The 27,628-nt window shown below is 39.5% G+C and overlaps 1 protein-coding gene across 20 annotated transcripts in view; it reads left to right on the top strand.

Annotated features, from left to right (window-relative positions):
* Positions 1-27,628, top strand: part of ENTPD5 (ectonucleoside triphosphate diphosphohydrolase 5 (inactive)) — a 53,439-nt gene that overhangs the window by 13,488 nt on the left and 12,323 nt on the right. For 6 of the 20 annotated variants that reach the window (XM_072762013.1, XM_072762000.1, XM_072762003.1 and 3 more), the window contains 12 exons: positions 2,339-2,404; positions 13,022-13,094; positions 14,975-15,260; positions 16,106-16,185; positions 17,785-17,928; positions 23,182-23,257; positions 23,534-23,569; positions 23,899-23,987; positions 24,296-24,375; positions 25,233-25,294; positions 26,690-26,791; positions 27,467-27,607. In XM_072762013.1, coding sequence (XP_072618114.1) covers positions 15,044-15,260; positions 16,106-16,185; positions 17,785-17,928; positions 23,182-23,257; positions 23,534-23,569; positions 23,899-23,987; positions 24,296-24,375; positions 25,233-25,294; positions 26,690-26,791; positions 27,467-27,607 — 1,027 coding nt within the window. In that variant the 5' untranslated portion in view covers positions 2,339-2,404; positions 13,022-13,094; positions 14,975-15,043. Of the gene's footprint in view, positions 1-2,338; positions 2,405-5,194; positions 5,432-8,862; positions 8,916-11,535; positions 11,678-13,021; positions 13,095-14,974; positions 15,261-16,105; positions 16,186-17,784; positions 17,929-23,181; positions 23,258-23,533; positions 23,570-23,898; positions 23,988-24,295; positions 24,376-25,232; positions 25,295-26,689; positions 26,792-27,466; positions 27,608-27,628 lie in introns of those variants that run through there. The other 14 variants (XM_072762017.1, XM_072762009.1, XM_026008575.2 and 11 more) reach the window with 9 other exon arrangements.

Genomic DNA, 27,628 nt, shown 5'->3' with positions numbered 1-27,628 from the left:
TTGAAGACCAATTAAGCTGTAACAATCTAAGTCTGAAATAATAAAGGCCAGAATTTAGTTATTAATAGGGATACTAGGAGGAAAAAAAGGAGAAAGAGATGAGAGAGATATTGCAAAGGAAAAATCATCAGTTCTTGATAACAGATTGGAATATAGAAGGTATGAGAGTAGAGAATTCAAAGATGATGAGGATTTTGGGTTGTGGATTAGGAAATCTAACAGATGCCACTAATAGAAACAGGAAATAAGAAAAATCCATTTAGCCCCTCTGCAGGGTGGGGGGCAAGAGTGCCAAGGAGATGGAGCATTTGGAGATGCCAGCTTGAAGTGTCTCTTGTTTTGAGTTCAGTGTATTGACATGCATACATTAAGTGTTTTTAAAAGGAAAACTTAATAGAAATGTCAAGATTGCAGGCTTAGAGGTAGATATCACTCATTCCATCCTTGGATTCCAAGGGCATACTAGGAGAAGTATTTAAGTTGTCAACAAAATGTATGAAGACCTTTCTTGAAAACATTTGCTTTGGGGCCCATATAGTTAGAATTTATAATCTTGTTTAAATCCTCTCTTGGTTGTATTATTTTCATATTTATGCTGCACAGGTTAAGTTAAACTTTATGGGAGAATAGAAGGTACTGTGTAAATTCAAATGCTTAAAGACATTTTCTAAGTATCAGTACTACCCTTCAAAATTTAAATCATAATTGGCTGTGTACCTATGAGATATCCAAAGGAAGAAGTGTTGTCATAGCTGTTGTTTCATTGAAATAGTAGCCAAAGTTTTTCCTCATTTGATCTTATGTTTAGTTCCATCTGCACTTTCCTCTTTTTTTTCTTTTTGAAGTAAACTCTGTCTAGTGTGGTGTTTGAACTCACAACCATGAAATCAAGAGACACATGCCCTGTGGTCTAAGCCAGCCAGGCGCCCCCATCTGCTTTTTATTTTTTTTAAGATTCATTTATTTGAAAGAGCGAGTATGAACAGGGGAAAGGGCAGAGAGAGAGAGAATGTCAAGCAGACTCTACCCTGAGCTCAGAGCCTGATGCAGGCTCCACTCACAACCCTGAGATCATAATCTGAGCTGAAATCATGAGTCTGACACTCAACCAACTGAGCCACTCAGGCTCCCCACCACATAATGTTTTTGAAAATTTTTTTTTACTGTGGTGGTAAAATATATAACACAAAAATTGCCATCTTAACCATTCTAAGTGTACAGTTCAGTAGTATTAATTATATTCACAGTCTTTTATAACCATTACTATTGTTTCCAAAACTCTGTCATCACCCCAAACAAACTCTAAGCCTATTAAGCAGTAACCCCCATTGTACCCTCCGCTCAACTCCTGGTAACCTCTGATCTACTTTCTGTCTCTGTGAATTTACTTATTCTAGACATTTCATTTAAGTGGAGTCATATATATCTTTTTGTATCTGGCTTCTTTCATTTAGCATAATGTTTTCAAGGTTCATCCATATTGTAGCATGTGTTAGAACTTCATCCCTTTTTTTTTTTCAAGTTTTATTTATTTAAGTAACCTCCACACACCCTATGTGGGGCTCAAACTCACAACCTTGAGATGAAGAGTCACATGCCCTGCCAACTAAGCCAGCTGGGTGCCCCAGAACATCATTCCTTATTTAGCTATAAATAGCTAAATAATATTTTACTAAATATATGTATCATATTTTTGTTTACATATTTATTAATGGACACTTTGGTTGTTTCCACCTCTGGTTGAACAGTGCTATAATGAACATCAGTGTAGAAATACATTTGTTTGAGTCCCTGTCTTCAAATTGTGAATGTATACTTAGGACTAGAATTGGCTTGGTGCCTTTTAACCATGTACTCATACATGTAATACTAAATGGCCACTCTTGATCACACTGTGGAACACACAACTCATTATTTGAGTTCTTTACGGAGAAAAAAAACCCCACTAAGTGCATAAACTAGATTTTATCCACTTTGTGGATTAGCTCCTTAGTCACTGACCCCTATACATTTACACACATACATTTATACAGAGATATATACTAGCTTTTAGAGGGAGTGTGATTTGCCTCCCTTTGTTGTTGCTGATTTTATAAACAAGTGATTTTATAAGAGTGGCTGTGGTTTTAGTTTAAATGAGAAGAAAGTATGGAAGAAGACAAAGAGCTTAAGAGTACTAGACTGCAAGTCAGGGGATGAATGTGGTGATCTGGTTTCCAAAGACTGAACAGATTAGAAATAAATGTGAAAAGAGATTACTACCTCAAAAATAAGCATCCTGACAAGAGGGAAAAGAGAGAACTTTGCTCTTATGATTATCCATGTCTATCTTCTACAGGTTGAAAAAATGTCACATTAGTTGAAAGAAACAAAGGGGAATGCCCAGAAGAAAAAGAAAATATTGGTAAGTAGCCAATATAAAGTAGTACTCTACTTTTCCATAGGTAGATTTCTCCACATTCTGCTTTCTTATTCCTGAAAGCTCATGATAAATGGAAAGGATCTATGAGCCACTAAAAAAGCTGTCACAAAATCTGCAACCCTTATTCTTTTAGAGAGACTCTAATTTGCATAAGTTTACATAAAAGTGTAATAATTATGTCTTTCTGATCTGCATCCCATTGATTTTAAAGATTTTTAAAAATTACGTGATGGCAGCTTATTGAAGGAATCACACCCATGGCACACTAATCAGTGATAACATAATATGTCAGGGAAAACAAGCTCAAAAAAGTAAATCAATCTGGGACCGTTTAGTGGCAGGCAAACAGTTCTATAGAACTGTAGCCCTAGAGGCATTCCAGGTTTGCAGAAAAACATAACTAATGATCATAATCATCACCCTGAATCATAAGTCACCTTAGAAATATTTGTAGCAAGCATCGTTAAAAGAAAGATGTTATGTTATTTAAAGGGGAAGCATCTTAGACACATTTGAAGAAATGTACTTATATGGTAGCCCTATTCCTTGCTTTATATATCAGATATCACATAATATTTCAGTCTTTCTCATTTTTTCATTTTGATGTAACATATTTGAAGCAGAAGCTACTTTTCATTTGATAACAAGAAAGGGAAAATGGGTTTTCATTTCTCTTCCCACAAATTCCAGTGTAAACAGTGACAGAGCACACTGATCCTTGTAATTACTCTTCTGTACATAAATACCTCCTACAACGGATATGAGTTTGAAGGCAGAAATGGTTGATCACCTTATATTTTTATTATATTTGCTCACTGGGGGAATATTAACCCTCTCCTGACTGGTAGTATCTTCCTGTATAAAGGTTTCTCACTCTTCATGAATGGGTAAGAAAAGACCTTATGACTTGTGAAGAGAGAGAAGCAGCAAGAGCAGCTGCTTTCCCTATGCAGTGACGATTGTAGCCAAGTCAAGCCCAAAACCATGAAGAATGAAGTCAGGCACTGTCTGATCTCATTTTGGTATAACACCCAAATGGTTTCATTGTATATAATTGGCCTTTTTGACACTTATCTAATGATGTTTTGATTAAAATGGAATAAAGTACAGAAAGAAGTGATCTATTAATAGGAAAAATTTTATATTTGTTGGTTAACTACCAGTGTATCAATTCTAATTCCTTTATTGGGAGGGTTTGATCTTACGGTTGGAGAGACCTTAAAAGAAATCTCATTCAATCAGCCTTCTGGTCTGTGAATCCACCTGGGACAGTGTGGTCAGATTTGAGCTGAGCCCTTGGGGCAAGAATCCTCTCCTCCCTGCCAGCACAGCAAATCCTACTGCTGGAAGGTTCTTCCTGTTTAACCTCTCCCCTTGTGGTTTCCATGCTTACAGATCTTATTACAGTTCTTTGGCAGATATCTAAAACAAGTTATTTAATAACCCTTTTTTATTTTGTTGATACTTGAAAAATGCTGGGTATATTCAGTGGTTTTCATGTCTGTACCAGTTGTCAGTTTTACCCTTCTACCAAATATCTCTTTATTACCTAAGTATAAATGCTACTGTTGTCTGATTAGAAATTTTCTTTCTATATATAGCATGAAAAAAGTTGCTGTTCTGTTTAATATAAATATTTTCACTCTATGCCTTCCTTGATTAAGCATTTTATTTCACTGTTAGGTTTATTATTCAGTTATTAATAGATGCTTATAATCTTAACGAATATAAGGACTCATTTGTTTTCTCCCTACTCTTTTCTAAATATGTCTGACTTTTTTGAAGTATTTAAATTCCTGCCACCCTTAGGAACAAGCAGAAAGTTGTATGAGTTATAGTTTTTATGACTTTAATGCTTTTCCTTAAGGAAAATATTGGGACTAGGGTCACCTGGGTGGCTCAGTTGGTTAAAGCGTCTGACTCTTGGTTTTGGCTCAGGTCATGATCTCAGGGTGGTGAGATCAAGCCCTGTGCCAGGCTTCACACTCAGAGCAGAGTTTGCTTGAAATTCTTTCCCTCTCCCTCTCCCCTAGCTTGTGCTCACTTTATTTCTCTCTCTCAAATAAATAAAACCTTTTTAAAAGATATCAGGGGATCCCTTGGTGGCGCAGTGGTTTAGCGCCTGCCTTTGGCCCAGGGCGCGATCTTGGAGACCCGGGATCGAATCCCACGTCGGGCTCCCGGTGCATGGAGCCTGCTTCTCCCTCTGCCTGTGTCTCTGCCTCTCTCTCTCTCTCTCACTGTGTGACTATCATAAATAAATAAAAATTTAAAAAAAAGATATCAGAACTATAACAAAAAATGGAAAGCATCAAGTAGTAGAATATGACATTTTCAGAAATTTTTTTTAAGATATTATTTATTCATTCATGAGAGACACACAGAGAGAGAGAGAGAGAGAGAGCCAGAGACACAGGCAGAGGGAGAAGCAGGTTCTATGCAGGGAGCCTGATGTGGGACTTGATCCCAGGACTCTAGGGTCCACGCCCTGAGCCAAAGACAGATGCTCAACCGCTAAGCCACCCAGGCATCCCGATTTTCAGAAAAATAAAAGTCCATACTGTTTTTAATTTTTCAGAGTTAGTATCAGTGGAATAACATGTAGTTCCTAAAACAAGAAGTGTGTAAGCTCTGTTAATAGAAACATATATAAATTGAAAAAAAAAAACAAAGACAAAATATTATGTAAATACTGGTTATAATTTACAGTAGCCTGTAAGATGGCCTCCAGTGATTCTCACCTCCTGGTATTCATGCCCATCCTCTCATCAGGATTGGTCTGTATGGCCAATGAAATATGGGGGAAATAATAGTATATGACTTACAGGAATAAGTCATAAAAAAACATCGCTGCTTCTACCTTGCTGTCTCTTGGATTTCCCACTCTGGATGAGACATCCACCATGTTCTAAGATATTCAAGGCTCTTTGGAGAGTCAACGTGGGAAGCAGCCGCGGCTTCCAACAGCCAGCATCAGCTCGCCAGCCATTGAGTGATCCATTCTAGGAGGTGGGTTTTCACCTTCAGTCAAGCCTTCAGTTGACTGTAGCCCCAGCCTGCATCTTGACTCCAGTATCATGAGAGACCCTGAGCCAGAACTATCCAGTGAAGCCATTCTCAAATTCCTGAACTACAGAAACTGTGAGATAATAAATGTATATTATTGTTTTAAGTTTTGAGATTATTTGTTGTGCAGCGATAGGTAACTACTGTATAGCATTTCAAGTATTTATTGGTTTGACTAATAGAAGAGAACTTGGACAATGTAAATAATGTTTAGTATCCTTTAGCTTTGAGGGGAGGAGTTACTTCAGTTTATCACAATTTTAACTGTGTTTGATTAAAGAAATTCAATATAGCTATAGAACTAGTAGATTCAGAAAAATAAAATTATAGTTTCTCCTAAATATGTTTAGATTAGGTATTCATTAATCAATTACATTCTCTTAAAATCTATTTATAAAAGTATATATTATTTTTCTTTTTTATAAAAAATATTTTTTTTTAAATTTTTATTTATTTATGATAGTCACAGAGAGAGAGAGAGAGAGGCGCAGAGACACAGGCAGAGGGAGAAGCAGGCTCCATGCACTGGGAGCCTGATGTGGGATTCGATCCCGGGTCTCCAGGATCGCGCCCTGGGCCAAAGGCAGGCGCCAAACCGCTGCGCCACCCAGGGATCCCCTATAAAAAATATTTTTAAAAAAGATTTATCTACTCATTCTAGAGAGGGGAAGAGGGGCAGAGGGAGAGGAGAATCTCAAGCAGACTTCCCAGTGAGCACAGAGCTTGACATGGGGCTCGATCTCAGGACCCTGAGATCAGACCTGGGCTGGAATCAAGAGTCATAGTCATATGCTTAACTGACTGAGCCACCCAGGTGCCCCTAAAGATTTTAATTTATTTGAGAGAGTGCGTGAGAGAGTATGAGTTGGGGAGAGGGAGCAGAGGGAAAGAAGCAGACTCCCCTCTGAGCGGGGAGCCCAATTTGGGGCTTGATTCCAGGATCCTGGGATCATGACCTGAGCTGAAGGCAGAGGCTTAACTGACTGAGGTACCCAGGCACCCCTATTTTTCCCTTCTTATGTCACTTTGTAATTTATTCTTATCATCAGTTTCCATTGAGAACTTTCTTGGACACTCTGTAGGTGCTTGGGCTACGTCAGTAAACAATTCCTGATCCCTGCTCTCTAGGAGCTTATATTCTATCAGAAGAACATAGATAATAAGCATAATACATAAACTATCTCATATGTTAGAATGTGATAAGGTGCTATAAAAAAATGAAAAAGATTGTTAGGGGGATTGACAGAGCAAGCAGCAGTAAGGGAATATGAGGAAGGGAGTTTAGTATAAAAGATAGGTCTCAATAAGAAAGTGGCATTTGAACAATGATTTGAAGAAATTGCAGGAATTTATCAAGTGGATGTATGTTTCTGACAGTGGGGACAACTATAGCAAGGCCCTACATCAGGAGCATGTTTGATACGCACACAGATGTCAGTGTTGGGGGAGTGAGTAAGATGAAAGCTTAGATAAAGTCAGAGAGGTAATGGGGAGAGAGGCAGAGGAAATGGATCCATGAAGACTGTATTGGAATCTTGCTACTCTGGGGGAAATGGGAAGCCATTGCTGGATTTTGCAGAGGAGAGACATGCTGTAACATATTTTAAAAGGATGACCTTGGTTGCTTGTTAAAAAGACTCTAGGGGAGTGAGAATAAAAGCAGAGAAAAAAAAGAATAAAAGCAGAGATGTGTTAAGACATTATTAGAGTAAATCACATGAGAGATGATGGTGACTCAGGCCAGGGTGGTAGCAATGAGTAAACAGAAATGGTCAGATTCTGGAAATGTAATGAAGGTAGAACCAGCAGAAAACACATTAAAGCTCTTGGTTGTATATAGGAAGGAGATGAAACTGCTGTAAGACTTTTGTATGTCAATGCCAGTCTAACTTTCCAGCTTCATCTCTGATCATTCTCCTCTGCGGTCTACTTCTCCTCCCACCCCCATATCCATTTTTCCCTAGAGTCATTCTAGATGACCCTCCCTGAGTGATCTAGTGGTTAAAATTGTGGACTCTGACATTAAACCACCTGGGTGTGATTTCTGGCTCTTTCTCCTTACAGCTATGTGGTCTTACCTAGTTGCTCATGCTTCAGCTTTCTCATTTCTAGAATTGGGATGTTAATATTGGAGCCCAACTCACAGAGTGGTATGGTAAGATTAAATGAGATAATGCATTTGAACTATTTAACGTAGTGCTTGGCAAGTCTTAGCTGTTATCATCATTAACTCAGATTATGTTCCTTTGGCCACAGTTTTTCCTCTGCATTAAGTAGTAACCCTCTCTTCTATACCCTCTTCCACTATAGTCTACTTTTTGTTTTTGTTTAGTTTCTGTAATCCATATTACAAAAATATTTGAGGAAATCAAAAAATAAGATCAAATCATCCATAATTTACCTATCTCTTTTCATCATTTTATAGTCCCTCTGGTCTTGATCCACATATCTATATTATTTGTGTAATTCTGTTCAATTTTCATGATCAACTCAGATGTCATCTCATGATGCATTTCCCAATCCTGTAGGTAGAGTTAGTCCTTTAAGGCTTTGGGATCCTTTAGTGTTTTATGATTAACTTAAGAAGGTGTGGTTCTTTGTGTCTATGTCTGTCACCTCTACCAGACTCTGAGCTTCTTGAATAAAAACATCTGTTTATTCAGGTTTAATTCTTGATCACCTAGCACTTAATGGGCATCAGTGAACATTTATAGAATTAGATGCTGAAACAGAGCTTACAAAGGCTCCACTTCAGTCTTTATTACATGTAACGGCCAGATTCATATTTATGACACTCTCTTCCTTAAAATCTTCAGTGGCTTCCCATTCCCTGCGGAGTTTAGTCTAAATTCAGCTGAGGGGATCCCTGGGTGGCTCAGTGGTTTAGTGCCTGCCTTCGGCCCAGGGCCTGATCCTGAAAACATGGGATCGAGTCCCACATCAGGCTCCCTGCATGGGGCCTGCTTCTCCCTCTGCCTGTGTCTCTGCCTCTCTCTCTCTCTGTGTCTCTCATGAATAAATAAATAAAATCTTTTTTAAAAAACTAAAATAATAATAATAATAATAAACTCAGCTATTTGGTATGCTGTACTGTCTGACCTGAATTTGCCTTTCCAACTGTATTTCCTCTCACAGTCAAACTGATGTGTTCACTGTTCCCCAGGGGCCTCCATCCCTTTTCTATATCCATGTCTTGAATCAATGTTTCCTGAAAGCACTCCTTTCCTGTTTTAATGCCCTTTCTCAGGACCCTCCTTAAATGCCACTTCTTTCACAAAGCCTTCTCAGTTATTCCAGCTGGGAATAATGTCTCCATGCTTTGAAGTTTCAGAGCACACTAACTGAGAGCTACTTGTCACATTTTAACTTTACAGAGGTAGTTAATGGACATGCATTTTCTTTCCTGTTTCCTGTAATCTCTTAAAGGGTAAGTCTAAAATGATTCATCTTTTATTTACAGTGAATTTATGCCACATGTGTATTGACATCAAAAGTGGGACTCAAAAGATATCTAAACAGTGAAGATTTAACTTTAGACCAAGAAAATTATATGGGAAAGGAACTTTTTAAGGATATCAAAGTACCAATAGATAAGGCCTATTGATTTTAGCAAAGTTACACGACATAAAGCCTCCTCAAAGAGAAATACTCGTGTATGGTGGCAGCTACAGGGAGGATCCTGGAGCCTACCACCCAGGTACACATCTCAGCTCTAACTATTTCTCTAGCTCCTGAACTTGGTAACCCTGCCTCCTACACTTGGGTTTCCCAATCAACAAAATAATAGAACCAACTTCTTTTGCAGCATCAGAGCTCAGAGTTTCTGATCCCAGGACCCCTTTACAACTTAAAAAAATTATTAACCCCAAAATTCTTATGTGAGTTATATTTTTCTATATATATAAGAAAGTAAAACTGAGAACTTCTGAAATATTTATTAATTCATTTAAAAATAGCAACAAAGTTATCACAATGTTGTAATAACACAGCTTTGAAAAAATAACTTCCCTCCAAAACAATTATTGAAAAGAATGGCATTGTTGGTTATTTTTTTTCAAATTTTTTCAATGTCTGGCTTAATAAAAGATGACTAGATTCTCAAAAAAATAAAAATAAAATAAAATAAAATAAAATAAAATAAAATAAAATAAAATAAAATAAAATAAAATGATTCATCTTTGCATGCCGTACTTTTAAGTAGCACTGGGCAACTGATAATTTCTGGAATGGCTAAATGAATGACTATATGAATAAATAGGATTCCTAGAGTAGTACTCCTATCTATGAGCTGGTTTGGAGGGGAATGGGGAGTTGGGTATGTAATACATCACCATAGTAAGACACTAGGAAAGGTGGTACTCCCTTCCCTGATGCTTTTGTCTGCAGATATTATTAGCTCAATTGTACCAAGCCTATTCATGAGAAATTTACTGATGTCTGACATGTTCCAGGCTTAGTACTTGGGTCTGGGAATACAAAAGATATCATGTACCCTGACCTTAGAAACCCTTCAGATAGCAAAGTGTTCCAGGACTCTGGACCTTGGTTTTGGGTATGTAGGTCCCAACATACATTCCCAAATGAGGTATCACTCACTCTGAATCTATTTCAGACTTAGCTAATTAGACTAGTCTTGTTTTTGCTTTGCTTGACTAACTTGTGCTCTGGGTGGTTTAGCTAATCCATTTCAGTAGTTCAGCTTATTTTTTAAAATTTCCATTCTGGTTAAATTTTAAACTTGTATTATATTTAATTTTTAATTTTATTAGAGCTAGCTTCTCTGTGGAGCTCAGGAGAATTGGCAGTGGGAGCTTCACTAAGACTTTGTGGTGGAACTTTCTAGTCACCTGTCCTGTACCATTATTTTAAACTGTTGAGAAATACTGTGTCATTTTATTCAGTTGAGCCAATATGGATATTTGTTTGGTAGGGAATAGAAAGATTTAAATAACGGTCAGGTGTCACCATGGAACTGTTTGTTTAAGGAAAACAAATCCACTCCTTTTGGAATCTGATTCAGTGCTTACAGAATCATGCTTCCTCACACCTGTGCTCTATTCTGGTCCTCTATACTCCATCTGTTTAATACTTAAAGTTCTCAGGGTTTTCCTTGTGTCACTTCACCAGTTAATTCCTACCTCTGATTTAGGATCCAGCTTAGGCCTCATCCCTTAAGGACCCTCCCTTTCCCTTCCCACCTCCATCCTTCCCCTTCTGAGATGAGTTACTTAACTCTTAGGTCCATTCCTATAATATACTTTTTTTTTTTTTTTTTTAAGATTCTGTTTCTTTGAGAGAGACAACACGAGAGAGACAGCATGAGTAGGGGAGGGGCAGAAGGAGAAGCAGACTCCCCACTAAGCAGGGAGCCCAACTGGGCTCAATCCCAGGACTCAGATCTTGACCTGAGCCGAAGGCAGCTGCTTAACTGACTGAGCCAGGCACCTCCCATTCTTAAAATATTCTGTGCATATTCCCATAAGAGAACTTACTACAGTTTGTACATTTTAGCTATTTGTTTACTTGTCTGTGTCTTCTAGTAAGTTGAAGCCCCAAGACCTGGGACTATATTTGATTCCTCTTTTGTGTCTAGAAGCTAGCATAGTGTCAGGAATATGTTAGACATTCAGTAAATGCTTGTTAATTAGACAATTCAATACCCAGCTTTCTAAATTCATCACAAGGATAAAAGCTATCAAGAAGTACAATTAACTTTCGCACTCTTGGGCTAAGGTTATAAAAACATTAAATAGGGAATTATTAACATTATTACATAGTTATGTAATAACTATTAAAGTTATATAATAACTTTATATAATTATAAATATAACATTTAATAATGTAAAAACATTATTACATGTAGGTAATTAATATCCTGTATACAAACACAGAATTCAGTTCTGAGCAACTTCTGCCCTACAAGTAATAATTCTATTTGGCACTTAACTATCATAAAAGTAGATGAACCAGACAATCATGTGTACCCAGAAAAAAAGTGGATAAGGGAGGAGTGAAGGATCAAGAAGGGAGTGAGCTAACAAAAAGCCACGTAGTTAGTTGCAAACTAACACAAAGGTGAATGTGGTTCATGAAGCTAACTTGCTTCAGAAGGGCTGAACTAGGAGCAAAGAGCAAAAGGCAACCAACAGTGAAAGCAAGGATTCATGGGGAACAGGCAGACATGAGCAGGTGAGCACCCAAATGGGGCCCAGGTTCTATGGTATTTTAATCTGTCTCTGGTGACATGGAAGAAGGGAATCTGAAGCATGAAGCTCTAGGGAGGCTACCTAGGGAGTATTAATGTTTATTATAGAGACAAAGATATATTGAAAAGACCTTTGGAAGGAAATGAGAACAGTGACAAACGCTAGCTGGCACCAAGGTCTCAAAATAATTGAAGAGGGGGCTTTGTTGGGGTGAATAGGTGAAAAGTGAGCAAGAGATGTTGAGAAGACCAGTTCTGAAGGAGTGAATTTCAATATACTGATGTGTATCCTCCCCAGTGTATAGAAAAGTAAACTTGACCATCTGCATTATTTTGAGTAGCATATAAAACATATAATTGACACATTTGGAGAAACAATCCTGCCTTGGAAGTTTTGAATTGTGATCTTCACCGGGCAGATAATTAACTTCCTGTTGGAAAGAAGTCAGCTATTATATATTTGTTAAATGGGTAGGATCCAGTTCATCCTTTCATGGTATTCAACACCTGTGTGCTAGCCATGTTCCAGTACCAGGAACATATCATTGTATACAATCGACAAAAATTCCCACTCATATATAGCTCACATGAGGATAGCAGGGAGCAGGGAATCTGGGGAAAAAAAAAACCCCACACACTAAAGTAGTAAATTATACTGAATATGGAAAGTGCTATGAAAAAAAATAGAGAAGGAAGGTAGAAGATACATATGTGGCCAGGTGGGTTGCAATTTTAAATACGGTACACAGGGAAGGTCCCAAGAGGATGACATTTGAGCAAAGACTAACGAATGAGTAAGCTTTGCAGGCTGGGGCCATATGAAAAAGGATGCCATTTTATAAATTATAAGCCTTTATAATACCATTCTTAGCTAATCTTAAAAATGAGATTGGAAATGGTGTTAGAAGGTAGGGATTGAGAGCACAAGGGGTATTTTATGTTTTCATCCTCTGCTTTGTCTAAACTCTATTGTTTAGTTTTATACTGAGCACCTGGTATGACTCTGCACTTTTTCACTCCATGAAAACAGATACCTAGCATGCATTTTTTTCCTCTTGAAATCTCTTGGAAGAAAGACAATGTTTACTTAATGGAAATAGAAGCTGGAGAGGTTTTACAGAAACCACAATAATAGAGAAAACATGAGTGAGCCCCGAGAAGGTGCGTGGGATAAGTTGCAGAGGTTAAGGAAAGCTGGCGACTGGAAAGCCCCTTAATGCTTTTCCTGAGGGAGAAAAGGGACCAAGGACTGGATATGGTTTGAGCTCTGGACAAAGTGAGGATCCATTAATACTCAGAGAATCTGAAAGTGTCATTTTTGTTTTCAGTTATTTAGATTGATCTATATGACCAGCCTGTTTGTTGTAAAAGACGAATCAGCCAAAAGGAGTGATATAAGATGTGAGTATGAATCTGGCCAAGCAGTTACTCTATTTTGGTGGTGTTTTCCTGGGATAGTTTCCTTTGAAACTCTAAAAGGTTTTTGTTTTTTTCCTAGCCAAATTGTAAAGTAGAAGTCCAGCCTTGAATTGTGTTCAAACTAATAATTCTAACTCTGCTTTTTAGTACCTCACAACTACTGTAGTTATTTTAAAGTTAAAAAGTTAAAACTCTAAATGCAATTGACTTCAATTTACATTATTTTAAATATGTCGCCTTTGGGAAGAGAGACATTTTGATAAAATGAACCCTAAGAGGTCAACGTACTTGAGAATGACTGAAAATCCTCAATATATTTTCCAGATTACTCATACTCTGTTAGAGATAAGGGGACTGGACACTGGGAACTTTGGAATTAGATCTTATTTAACCAGCTACTGTGACTTGCATAAGGAAAAGTCCAGAGAAGAAAGCTGGAACAGGACATCAAAACTGTTTTGAGCAAAGTACATAAAGGGCAATTAAGGAAGCCTTAAATGTGAGAGGATAGATATGTGGTATTCTTCATGAATATCAGGAGAAAATTAAGCCTAGAACAAAGACAATATAGCTTATCCAGGAGACATTTTGTCATGTAACCCTACTCTAGGTTTTCAGCAGCATTTGTATCCGACCTACTATAATACACAGAGCTAAAACAAATAAATAAAGCTGAGCACTAATGCTAATATTTTTGTCTTTGCTAAGAACATATTAAGAAATATAAGCAGTAACTTGCCATAAGGGAGGCTTTTGAAATCAGAAAAAGAAAGGTTGGTAAGAGTGAAGACTGATTTCTGGCCAAGATTTTACCATTGACCTTTATGACTTTGAGCAAGTCATTAAACCTCTCTGGCTTAATTTGCCCATCTGCCTTAAGTGGTTGTTTTCTGTTTTTAGTTTAGTTTTGTTTTGTTTTTTAGAGGGGGTTTGTGGTGGGAAGGAGAGAGAGAATCCCAAGCAAGCTCCACGCCAGACGTGGAGCCTGATGTTGGGCCCAGTCTCACGACCATGAGATTATAACCTGAGCCAAAATTCAAGAGTCAGTTGCTTAACTCATTGAGCCAGCCAGGTGCCTGCATCTGCCTTAAGTTCTTACTGGGATAACATGGCCTAAAGCCTGTGAAGGATGTTTTCCAAAACCATAATGTCCAGGTGTCTGGCTGACTCAGTTAGAGGAACATGCAACTCTTCATCTGTGGGCTGTGAGTTCAGGCTTCGAGTTGGGTGTAGAGATTACTTAAATAAATTTTAAAAACTCTGAAAAACCCACAATGGTCTATTTAAGTGTTTTTAAAATAAGTTGATTTCCCTAAAATGTGATTGTATGTGCAAGCCACTGGCAATATTATTGGTCACGGGTAGCAGTCCAGTAGCCTGATTTTTGAAAGCTGTAGACACCCCAATGCTACTGACTTTATAACTTCTTTGTAACTTTATGGCTTTAATTCAGAAACTGAAACATGTTATATCAATTAAAAAAGACAAAAGAGAGGGAAAGAGAGGGGGGGGGGGTTAATGTATGTTCTAAAGACAAAATTATCAAAATGGAAAGAAGACAGACGCAATAAAAAGAGCAGGTATCAGAGAAAGCCTTGAGTATGAGAAATCCACTCTACAATTGAAAGTAGAGAATGAGGAAATATATTTTAAATCCCAATTTCCTTCTGCAGCAAGATACTCTTTAGAAATAGGTGCTAAAAGCCTATGTTACCCTGGTCTAGCTTATTGTGCTGGTTACAAAAAAATAGAGAAGGAGCACCTTGGGGGAAGGGATGGGATTTCTATAGTAGGTACTTCTTCCTTTACAGGTATAAACAAAAGACCAGTTGGTCTAACCTTGTGTTTATTTGTCCTGTAAGCCACTGCAGGTGTATGAACAGCATTACTTCTGCAACAAAAGCCTAGACTCACCACATCTTGGGAAGAGAATGGCCACTACCTGGGGGGCAGCCTTTTTCATGCTGGTGGCATCCTGTGTTTGCAGCACTGTCTTCCAGAGAGACCAGCAGACTTGGTTTGAGGGTGTCTTCCTGTCTTCCATGTGCCCCATCAATGTCAGTGCCAGCACATTGTATGGAATTATGTTTGACGCAGGGAGCACTGGAACACGAATTCACGTTTACACCTTTGTGCAGAAAATACCAGGTAAGTGTAACTGGTACCCTCACCAATGCCTACTAATCCATACTTGAGCATCTCCTTCCAGAAACAAATGTGCTATGAGTACGCAATATGAATTACAGAAACTTAGAGCTACTGAATATCTTTCTTCAGAGAAGATTTTGGGCCATAATTAACATATAGTTTAATTCACTGTGAAATTAGCTCTGGGTTTCCTGTAATCTGAAACCCATATGTCCAAGAAGTATAGCTATAATTTGTCTCTCCTTTTCTCTAAAGGTGGTTGATACTCCAGGGTCCAGAATATTGAGAATTTGGAAGTGGTCTTGAGAGAGGATTCTCCATCCTTGGAGAAGGAGATGAGGGAGACCCTGAAAATTAACTTTTTCTGAATTTCCAGTGCTCTCAGGTTGCACATAGAGCCTAGGGGATGGGCAGCCCAGGTGGCTCAGCGGTTTAGCACTGCTTCGGCCCAGGGTGTGATCCTGGAGACCTGGGATGGAGTCCCACGTCGGGCTCCCTGCATGGAGCCTGCTTCTCCCCCTGCCTGTGTGTTCTCTCTCTCTCTGTGTGTCTCTCATGAATGAATAAATAAAATCTTAAAAAAAAAAAATAGAGCCTGGGGCAGCAGTAGGAGCTAGGTATCCATCCTAAGAAATGCCATAGGGACTCTTAAGAATTGCCTGTCATCTTCTGTCCCCCTACCCAATACTCCTGCAAGCCACTCCTCACAGATGGGATTACTTGGCATGGCTTGGAGGAATAACCTACTAATCTAGTAGGTCATATGATACAGAGCCCACTATTAAAAGCAGCCTAACTTTTAGTAATCAGCCATCTCTCCTCTGTTTTGTTCATGGACAAAATAGGACAGCTTCCAATTCTGGAAGGGGAAATTTTTGATTCTGTGAAACCAGGACTTTCTGCTTTTGTAGATCAACCTAAGCAGGTGAGTTTTTGTTTAGATTCTTAATGCTTTGATAACTTCACCACACCACTGCTTTAAATATCTCATGCTGTTCACTACTCATACTGAGGCCATGTGCAAGATCAGTTTTCTGTCCTCAGCCATACTGGATAACAGAAATTGTACTCCCCAAGCTCTCTAGGGCTTGGGCAGAAGGGGGCTAGAATAGATGATAGACATGCAGGAATGACAACATCTTTTAAGAGATTGTTCCCTTTGTATTTAAGTTGATTTTGAGTTGAGGCTGTCAACTGCATTGATTAATGTAAATACAGAAGTTAGACATGGAGTTCTATATAGAGAGTGAGGTATAAACATGGCAGCTGAGACAATGTAGACCCACTGAACTTCATTTCAAAGTACCCTGACATAGGACAGACCATGCATGCCTATACTCTAGAATTTGGGCAAGAACTCATGAAAACAAAAATCTTTGGTATTAGAGGATGAATGGAGAGTTTGGCATGACCGTATTTCACATTTGAGCAGCCATATGTACTATACCCAGTTGTTAGAGGCCACACTGCAGTAGAATAAGACGGGATATTGAACTTTAGTAGCAAATACGAAGTTATTATTCCATGTTACAAGCATAATCATTAACCAAAGGAAAACCTTATAATAAAAATGGCCTGGGGAATAAAATGTCATGGGGCACTTGGCTGGCTCAGTCAGTAGAACGTGCAACTCTTGATCTCAGGGTTATGGGTTTGAGCATATGTTGAGTGTAAAGATTACTTAAAAATATAATCTAAGAAAAAAGCGGCTTGAACTTGAACTGAGAAGATGTTTATTTTCTCAGCTCATGGTTATGAAATGATAAATGCCTCAGAAATTTAGGAGCTGTTGAAAGCAACTACATTATCAGAAACTGATTTGACATTTAGAGAAGATTGTGTTGTGGTTGCCAATTATAATGATTTAGAGGCAGTGTGTTGTCAGATGTTCGCTCATGGAAACAGTGGACTTAAAATAATGATTTTTAAATTTCATAAATTGAGTATCTCATGTGTACTGTGCATGTGGGTGCTGGTGATGTAAATATAAACCTAACATGTTCTGTCCTTACAGAGATCATAAAAACTGTAGCATAATAGCTACGCCAACATTTGTGTGGCATGTACACACAGTCTGCCGCATCTAATGCACTCAGCAGTTTTGTAGTGGTATGAGGCCTGTCTCCTTCGTATATATGAGAAGGAAACCAAATCCCTATATTAAGCCATGGGGCTAGCAAGCAAGTGTTCTAACTCCAAATCTGCAGTTTTTTTCACTAGACTCAACTTCCTGGCCTAAAGCTAATGTATGGAACACAAAATAACAATCGAATAAAATGACCATGGTATAACAAAATCATTTTTGTTATTACCCAGCTATAATTAAATGGATTCTCCTTCAAAAAAGCCTACTTCTCTAGGTTTCTCCTACAGAGCAGAGAGTGCCAGGAGCCCTCTGCTGCCTCACTCTTAGTGTCCCCCAGAGCATGTTGAGGGAAGAGACATGCTTCCCTCTGTGGGAACTGTTCACTGGATGTTCACTGGATGGACTGTTTACTGGATGAGTAGGTCATCTCTTTTGAAGGGTGCTGAGACTGTTCAAGGACTCTTAGAAGTGGCCAAAGACTCAATCCCACAAAGTCACTGGAAAAGAACCCCGGTGGTCCTGAAGGCAACAGCAGGACTGCGCTTACTGCCAGAACAGAAAGCCCAGGCTCTGCTCTTTGAGGTAATGTTTGAAGTCCTTTGCATATTGAATAATTCCTTTTCCCCTATGTGAATATTTTCTCTAAGGGTTTTTAGCTCTCTGGAGTGTGACTGCTACCTTTAGTATTCCACCATTGCTATAGCATTGGGGTAACTGGGCTCTTATTCTAGCTACTTATTTACATTTGTAAATGTTACTCTTGAATTTATACAGCTTTTCCTAAAGAAGTTTAAAGTACTTTCTGTTCGTGATACTCTTAATTCCCTTGTTAAAGCAGAATCATAGAAATGATGTTTAGCCCACTTCATTGAGGTATAACTTAAAATATGTACCTTTTAAGTATGCAGCTAAATGAATTTTGACAAATATAGAAGTTTCCCTGTACCCTTTTGCAGTCCATTTACCCCTTCCCTGAAGTCAGGCCACCACTGATCTGCTTTCTGCCATTATAGATTAGTTTTGCTTATTCTTATATTTTATATAAATGTGTAATTATACAGTTTATGTTCTTTTTTTTTTTTTTTACATCTCTGACTTTTTCTCTCAGCATAAAGGTTTTTTTTAATTAAAATTTTAATTTTAGGGGTGCCTGGGTAACTCAGTCAGTTATGTATCTGCCTTTGGCTCAGGTCATTGAGATTGAGCCCCATATCAGGCTCCTTGCTAAGCAGAGAGCTTATTTCTCTCCTCACTCTGGTTGCTGCTCCCCCTGCTTGTGTTCTCTCTCTGTCAAAAAAAAAAAAAAAAAAACAACTTTTTTAAATATTTTTTTTAAATTTTAATTCCAGTATAGTTAGCATACAGTGTTAACCAGTTTCACGTGTACAATATAGCAATCCAGCAATTCTGTACATTGCTCAGTGCTCATCATGATAAGTGTACTCTTAATCCCCATTACCTATTTCACCCATGTCCCCTCACCTTCCTTCTGGTAACCATCAGTTCTCTATAGTTAAGAGTCGTTTTTTGTTTGTCTCTTTCTTTATTTGTTTGTTTTATTTTTTAAATTCTGCATATGAGTGAGACATGGTACTTGTCTCTTTCTGACTTACTATGCTTAGCATTATATTCTCTAACTTCATCCATGTTGCAAATGCAAGATTTCATTCTTTATGGCTGAGTAACATTCCATTGTTTATATATACCATATCTTCTTTATCCATTCATCTGTCAAAGGACACGGGCTACTTGCGTAGTTTGACCACTGTAGACAGTGCTGCAATAAACATAGGTGTGTATGTGTAAACATAGGTATGCATCCTTTTGAATCAGTGTTTTTTGTATTTTTTTTTCGGTCAATACCCTATAGTGCAATTACTGGATTGTAGAGAATTTCTATTTTTAACTTTTTGAGGAACCCCCATACCATTTTCCACAGTGGCTGTACCATTTTGCATTCTGCATGAAGGTTCCTTTTTTTCTTTTAACATCCTCACCAACACTTGTTTCTTGTGTTTTTGATTTTAGCCATTCTGTCAGGTATGAGGTGATATCTCATTGTAATTTTGATTTGCATTTCCCTGATGATGAGTGATACTGAGCATCTTTTCATGCATCTATTGGCCATTTTTTTTTAAATTTATTTATGATAGTCACACAGGGAGAGAGAGAGAGAGAGAGGCAGAGACATAGGCAGAGGGAGAAGCAGGCTCCATGCACCAGGAGCCTGACGTGGGATTCGATCCAGGGTCTCCAGGATTGCGCCCCGGGCCAAAGGCAGGCGCCAAACCGCTGCGCCATCCAGGGATCCCTCTATTGGCCATTTTTATGTCTATTTCAACTTCTTAGATAAAAAATTTAGAGAGTTTTTTTTAACTCAATATTTTTAACATTACTGAACATTTATTTTGTAAAAATAACATGTAAACTAATAAGATTTAAATTACATATTGTGAAAAATGTTTATAGGTGGGATCCCATTTTAACAAAAATCACAGTTGGGGTGCCTGGGTGGCTCAGTTGGTTGAAAGTCCAACTCTTAGTTTTGGCTCAGGTCATGATCTCTGGGTCATGGAATTGAGCCCCAAGTAGGGCTCTGTGCTTGGCTGGGAGTCTGCTTGAGTATTTTTTCCTCTCCTTTACCCTCCCTCTCTGCCCCTTCCCATGTGTGTGTGTGCTGTCTCTCTCAAATAAATAAATAAAATTTTAAAAATCACAGCAAAAAACTATTCTGTGTTATAGGTGTGCTAATTCCAAGCTCAAAATCCATTTTCCTTTGACTATCAGCGCAGAGGGCTTAAGTCCTTGTCCAAGGACAAACTGCCTAGAGTGTCTGCATGAGAATCTGAATTTGGACTCCTCATTCATTTTTTCTTTTATTGAGCATATGAGCTTACCATGTACTGGGCATTGGTGGAGTTCCCAGGGATATTCTGTAGGGAGCAAAAAATGGCAATTAGTCCATGTCCTGGCAGAGCTTGCATTCTAGTTGCAAGCAGACAGAAACTAAACAACTCACTACGAAGTATGTCAGGTACTGTAGATAATACAGAGAAAGAAAAGAAGGGGAAGTCAGCTAGAGAATGCTGGTGGTGGTGTAGAAGGATATGACTTTAAATAGAATGGTCAAGAAAGACCTCATTGGTAAGATGCATTTGATCAGAGACTTGAGAGGAATAAAGAAACAAGCTATACAAGACATTTGTAGGAAGACTATTTCACACTAAAGAAATAACAAGTGCAAAGGCCTAAAGCAGGAAATGTGCTTGGTATGTTCAAGAACAGCATCCCAGGAGGTCAGAGTGGCTGGAGGGGAGTGAGTGATGGAAGGGAAGTAGGAGATGAGGTCAGAGAGATGTGCGGAGTTTATCATGATGACCCTTTAAGGCACATGTAAGGACTTTGGCTTTTTCTCTAAGAAGGAAGTCACTGGAGGGTCTTGAGCTAAGAGGCAGGATCTGATATCTGTTTTAAAAGCACCACTCTAGGTATCCCTGGGTGGTGCAACGGTTTAGCGCCTACCTTTGGCCCAGGGCACGATCCTGGAGACCCGGGATCAAATCCCATGTCGGGCTCCTGGTGCATTGAGCCTGCTTCTCCCTCTGCCTATGTCTCTGCCTCTCTCTCTCTCTCTCTCTCTCTGTGACTATCATTAAAAAAAAAAAAAAAAAAAAAACTTTAAAAAAATAAAATAAAAAATAAAAGCACCACTCTAGAGGTGTCTGGATGGCTCAGTTGGTTAGGTGTCCAACTCTTTTTTTTTTTTTAAGATTTTATTTTTATTTATTTATTCATGAGAGACAGAGAGAGAGAGGCAGAGACACAGGCAGAGGGAGAAGCAGGCTCCATGCAGGGAGCCTGACGTAGGACTTGACCCCGGGTCTCCAGGATCACACCCTGGGCTGAAGGCGGCACTAAACCGCTAAGCCACCCGGGCTGCCCAGGTGTCCAACTCTTGATCTCAGTTCAGGTCTTGATCTCAGGGTCATGAGTTCAAACCCTGCATTGGGCCCCATTCTGGGTGTGGAGCCTACTTAATTAATAAAAAAAAGTGGGGGGGACAGGGTGCCTGGATGGCTCAGTGGACTGGATATCCGACCTCATGGCTCAGGTCATAATCTCAAGATCATGGGATTTGAGCCAGCTTTGCTCACTGGGGAGTCAGCTTGAGATTCTCTCTCTCTCTGCCCATCCTGCCCCAATGCATGGGCACATACATTCTCTCTCTAAAATAAATAACAGTCAATCAAAGAAAGAAAGAAAGAGAGAGAGAGAGAGAAGAGAGAGAAAGAAGAAAAAGAAAGGAAAGAAAGAAAGAAAAAGAAAGAAAGAAGAAAGAAAGAAAGAAAGAAAGAAAGAAAGAAAGAAAGAAAGAAAGAAAGAAAGAAACAGAAAAGAAAGAAAGAAAGAAGAAAAAGAAAAAGAAAAGCAAGCACTCTGGATGCTGTATTAAGAATAAACTGTGAGCAGGGGAGAAGAGTGGAGAGAGAAATAGCAGAAACTGTGTTTATTCCTGTTTGCTTACCTATCTTCTGTTTAAAAGTTTATAGGGACGCCTGGGTGGCTCAGCGATTGAGTGCCTGCCTTTGGCCCAGGGTGTGATCCTGGAGTCCCAGGATCAAGTCCCACATCGGGCTCCCTACATGGAGTCTGCTTCTCTCTCTGCCTATGTCTCTGTCTCTCTTTCTCTCCGTGTGTCTCATGAATAAATAAATAAAATCTTAAAAAAAAAAAAAAAGTTTATTTATAGATCACTTAACTGGCTTTTCCCGGATGAAACAGGGTCCAGAGGTCATCACATGAAGCATTTCATCCTATCAGGAATGAGAACAGCCAGCAGACCAGAGTTCCTTCTATTGCTGTTTGGAAAGTGTCCCCCCGCCTCATGATAATCATATAAATAAGACATAACACCCATGTCACTGACCCATATTTATGGAGAGTCATTAATGTGTGAGATGTTCATTCCTTTCTCCTAAAATAGTATAAATAAATCTAGATCTGGGGTCTCTGTGAACTCTTGAGGCCTCAGCCATGTGCCAGAATCTAACAAGGGCTAACAGCAGAGTAGCCCAGCCTATGGACATGAGCCCCCTTTACCAGCAAGGATAAAGGCCTGCAGAATTTGATGGGAGAGCAAAAGAAATATTTCTGTAGCCTCAGGAGCTGCCCAGGCTTAACTCTTCTCTATCATCCCTTTATCTTATCATCTAAGAAATGAAGTGGGGGGATCCCTGGGTGGTGCAGCCTTTGGCCCAGGGCACGATCCTGGAGACCTGGGATCGGATCCCACATCGGGCTCCCAGTGCATGGAGCCTGCTTCTCCCTCTGCCTATGTCTCTGCCTCTCTCTCTCTCTCTCTCTCTCTCTCTCTCTGTGTGTGTGACTATTATAAATAAATAAAAATTTTTTAAAAATTATAAAAAAAAAAAAGAAATGAAGTGGGAAAGGGTCCTCCTAGCTTCCAGTGTACCCAGGCAGGATTATAAGTGTTTTTAAAAAAATTACAGGATCCTGATTTGAGCTGGAAGGGGTCAAATATATGCCCTTTCCTAGATGCAGTTCACCTGTAAATTTCTGTAGTTTGTTTGAGATTGATTTTTTTTTTAGATTGATTTTAAGTCAGAGGAATCCCTGTGTTTTTTGTTTTTACAAGAAATGAGTAATTACTTATATAGTTCCTTCTCTAGTTTTTTAGGGCAAAGAAATGTTCTGCTAAAATTTTATCTAGGGAAATGAAGAGTATAGTTTTCTAATAAGCCTTAATAGGATATAGCCAAAATATGGAAATGTTTATTGCCTTAGAGAATCCAGATTTTTCCCCTTTTTCTATAGGTAAGAGAAATCTTTAAGAAGTCACCTTTCCTGGTACCAAATGACAGTGTTAGCATCATGGACGGATCCTATGAAGGTAGGAGAAGTGTTAATACATGTTCTGGGGGGAGAGGACCAAGGTTAACAAAAGATTTGATTAAAGGAACTAGGAACAGGGAAGGGGGTGCTAAAGTAAAAAGAACTAAACAAGGAGAAACAAATAAGCGAGGAGGAATGGGATAAGAGAAAACGGAATGACAGGGAGAAGGAAAATGTGTATTTTAGACACAGAATTTAGAGAAAACAAAAATAGGGTCAAGGAAGATCAGGGGAAAATGCTCTGAGATGTAATCCATTTATCTCTCTCTTTCAGGCATATTAGCTTGGGTTACTGTGAATTTCCTGACAGGTAATACATTCTCAAGTTTATTCTAAGACATTAACTGGGTTTCATGCAGGATCAAAGAGTAAAAATTTCTTTTTGCTTGTATTGTGCTTTTAAAGAAAAGAAAGAAAGGAAAAGCTAGGAAGTTAACATTTATAACTGTCTTCAGGGCCTCAGCTACAGTAAGAGTCCTTATAGGTTAGCATTCACTTGCAGTATTTGGGGCCAGGAGCCAGTGGAATATTTATGGAACACCTGCAAAGTACAACCAAGAGCAAGAGAGAGATTGCAGACAGAGGAGTGTTGGGCTGTCCTGGAAGCAGAAGATATTCAGAGCTGGCTCTCATTCACAGGTCAGCTGCATGGCCACAGCCAGGAGACTGTGGGGACCCTCGACCTGGGGGGAGCCTCCACCCAAATCACGTTCCTACCCCAGTTTGAGGTGAGTCATTTACATGAAGGCCTGGTTAGCAACCCACTTTGCAGGCATATCGTGGTGCCAAGAGAGTAGTGCTGCATTTTCAGACAGCAGCTCCACCACACATAGGTTGAGTGGAGTCAATGACTGAATAAACTTCCTTTGCCCCCTTACTGTTCAGAGTCCCTTTGATTCCTCTAGCCTTGGGAGATTAGCTGCTTAGTCTGTCTCTTTCATCGCTGATTTTGTGGGGGAGGAACAGGGATGGTGGTAGTAAGACCTTCAAACTATTGCAGATCCTAAATAGTCTTTTTCCTTTTTCTGATTTGCAGAAAACCCTGGAACAAACCCCTAGGGGCTACCTCACTTCATTTGAGATGTTTAACAGCACTTATAAGCTCTATACACATAGGTGAGGAGAGGGGACAGGGAGGAATATTTCATGTTGTATGATTCTCCTAACTTTTCACAGCATTTTCACATCTGTTATTGTATCTGAGAAGCCTCACAAAGTCCCTGCCAACCCACAGAGGTCTGGTAACTGAAACCAGAGCCACTTACCAAAGCCCAAGGACTCAAGAGGTTTCTCCATTCTTGGCCTCAAAAGTATATAACTTAAAGAATCAGAAGTTTTCTCTAAAGAGGGGTGCCTGGGTGGCTCAGTTAGTTAGGCATTTGCCTTTGGGTGAGGTCATGATCCCAGAGTCTTGGGATGGAGCCCCAATTGAGCTTCTTGCTCAATGGGGAGTCTGCTTCTCCCTCTCCCTTGTCCCTCACCCCACTCATGCGCTTGCTTTCTCTCTCCTCTCATTTTCTCTCTCTCTCTCTCTACCCCCACCCCAAATAAATAAATAAACTTTAAAACAAGTTTTCTCTAGAGAGAGGACACTTGGAGAATCTTCAGCCAAAGCTCTGTGCCAACTCCTTTGAGGTTGCTTTCAGATGTTCAAAATCCAACCTGGGATTTGATCACAGTGGGGCTAGGAGCTAAGATAATGAGAGCTTTTCTGGGGATGATTCCCAGGGTGGGACCCTAGGAAGTATCACTGTCTCTGGCCTTTAAATCATAGGCATGGAAAGTTCTGGATGGCCTTGATCTGAACTGTGTAGAAATGACTACTTGTCCACACAAGATGAGAAGGTCATGGAGACCAAGGTTTTCCTCCCTTCAGAGGGAGACAGAGAAACCATGCTACTTTTGAAAGAGAGAGCTTTAGGCTGGAGAACTTCAGGACCAGCATGAAATTAAATCAATCCTGTATTTTACAGTTACTTGGGATTTGGATTGAAAGCTGCAAGACTAGCAACCCTGGGAGCCCTGGAAACAGAAGGTTCGTCTAGGTACCTGTGCTGGTTGGGGTATGGTGAGAGTGACACCAATACTCAGCTTACTTTTCCCCTTCCTTGACAGTGATTCTGAGGAGAAAAGGGTTATGCTGATTTAGGAAGGATGTGTTATGTAATGAACATGATAATAGCAGATTCTTTTTCTACTTTATGTTATGTTCCGTTGTTTTGGTATACACTATTAGCCATTTCTAGAATGAAGTCTATATATAGTCACACAGTCTGTGACAAGGAGGCTGCAGTGTGCAGAAATTCAAAGCTCAAAGAGTGAATTTGGCAGAAGCTTGCTCAAGCCCTTAGTTTTACATGGGAGGTTCAGGAAGCAACATCAGTACACCTGCAAGGTGAAATTACTGAGCAACTTTATTCATATCTTCAAAGATAGTAGAGCAGTTAGGAACTCAGCTTTTGGGGTCAAGCAGAACTGGGTTCAGTCCCTCTTTGTGATTTGGGGCAAGTTAGCAACCTTTCTGTGCCCCTTTGCATTTAATGTAGTTTTTTATGGTTACTGGCTCAGAGTAAACTATTAGTGTGATGATGATTGTATAGCATTTCAGAGTTTACAAAACATCTTCAAATATGATTTCATTGAAGCCTCAAAACAACCAATGAGAAAAGTAGAACAGAATTTTTTCCCCTTTTTTAGGAAGGAGGGAACTTATACCATTGTAGGTTTTAGATTTCTTTGAAATGTGATGAAAGCCATGGACCCCTCTGCCAAATGCACATATGCACAAAAATTTGTGTGTAGTTTCAGAGGGTTCACCAGTCCCGCAGTGCCCATCTGTGAACCCTGAATTAAAAATTCCTGTCAGGCGATCCCTGGGTGGCTCAGCGGCTGAGCACCTGCCTTCGGCCCAGGGCCTCACCCTGGAGTCCTGGGATCGAGTCCCAAGTCGGGCTCCCTGCATGGAGCCTGCTTCTCCCTCTGCCTGTGTCTCTTCTTCTCTCTCTCTGTATCTCACATGAATAAATAAAATCTTTAAAAAATAATAAATAAAAATAAAAATTCCTGTCATAGGGAATTTGGCTGAGCGGTTTAGCGCCGCCTTCAGCCCAGGGCGTGATCCTGGAGACCCAGGATCGAATCCCGTGTCGGGTTCTCTGCATGGAGCCTGCTTCTCCCTCTGCCTATGTCTCTGCCTGTGTCTCTCACGAATAAATAAATAAAATCTTAAAAAAAAAAATTCCTGTCATAGGATGCAGTCATGGAACTACCTACTTTTTGGTAATTCCTTTCAACTTTACTAGCTTCTTGCTTGCATGTGTGCATGTGTCTCTCACTTTTGTGCACAGGCGCATGCGCTTGCACGCTCTCGTTCTCTCTCCCTCTCTCTCTCTCATCCTTGCCTCTTACTTTGTGGTCTGACTTCTTTCAGGGATTGATGGACACACTTTTCGAAGTGCCTGTCTACCAAGATGGTTGGAAGCAGAGTGGATCTTTGGGGGTGTGAAATACCAGTATGGTGGCAACAAAGAAGGCAAGTGATGTTTTTTTCACTGATTGAAATTACCTTTACAGTTGAAATCTGGAAAAGTTCCATGGGAAGTGTTTTCCAGAACTCAAGAGAAGCTTTTTTCTGGGACTCATTCCAAATAGGTCTGGTATGCTGTAAAGGAATAATGTGAAATGACAGTGAACAAGGCAACTGTCCCTCTGTCCTGCTCTTTCCCTGCCCAAGTGCTGTGGGGTTCCATTAGAAACCTGTTCTTAACCTGCATCTAATGCTTTAAGGGTCTCTGCCCTTAGCAAGGAGAAACTCTATCTAGAAACTGTAGATTCAGTTAATGTTTAGCTTTTTAAATTATAATAATACAACTAAGACAATAGAAGAATTCATCTTAGATATTATTAAAAGCAAAGACCATAAAATCAAGGAAAAAACTTAATTTCTCCAGGGAAGGAAACAAATATGAGACTTCTGATTGCTTCACATAAATACCATTGACATAGGCTAGGCAGCAGATTGAGGTTGAATACGGCTATTTTTGGTGAACACAGGGAGGGAAGCTGCCTCTATGGAATTTTGCTCATCTTTGTAAGCTCTTTGTCCTGAACCTCAGCTTCTTCTTTCCTTGATCCTCCTGCTGTTTCTTTGTTGGCTCCAGCATCTTGCTTCAGAGAGCTCTCATTTTTCTCACCTTTGCCCTGGCAGGGAAGATGGGCTTTGAGCCCTGCTATGCTGAAGTGCTAAGGGTGGTCCAAGGAAAACTTCACCAGCCGGAGGAGGTCCAGAGAAGCTCTTTCTATGCTTTCTCTTACTATTATGATCGTGCTGTTGACACAGGCATGATTGGTAAGTTTACTGCAGGTATCA

Source organism: Vulpes vulpes, chromosome 6 (genome assembly GCF_048418805.1).
Source record: "Vulpes vulpes isolate BD-2025 chromosome 6, VulVul3, whole genome shotgun sequence".
In the NCBI taxonomy this organism is placed as follows: Eukaryota; Metazoa; Chordata; class Mammalia; order Carnivora; family Canidae; genus Vulpes; species Vulpes vulpes.
The sequence above is the reverse complement of the archived record's forward strand: the minus strand, read 5'-3'. Positions and strand labels throughout refer to the sequence as shown.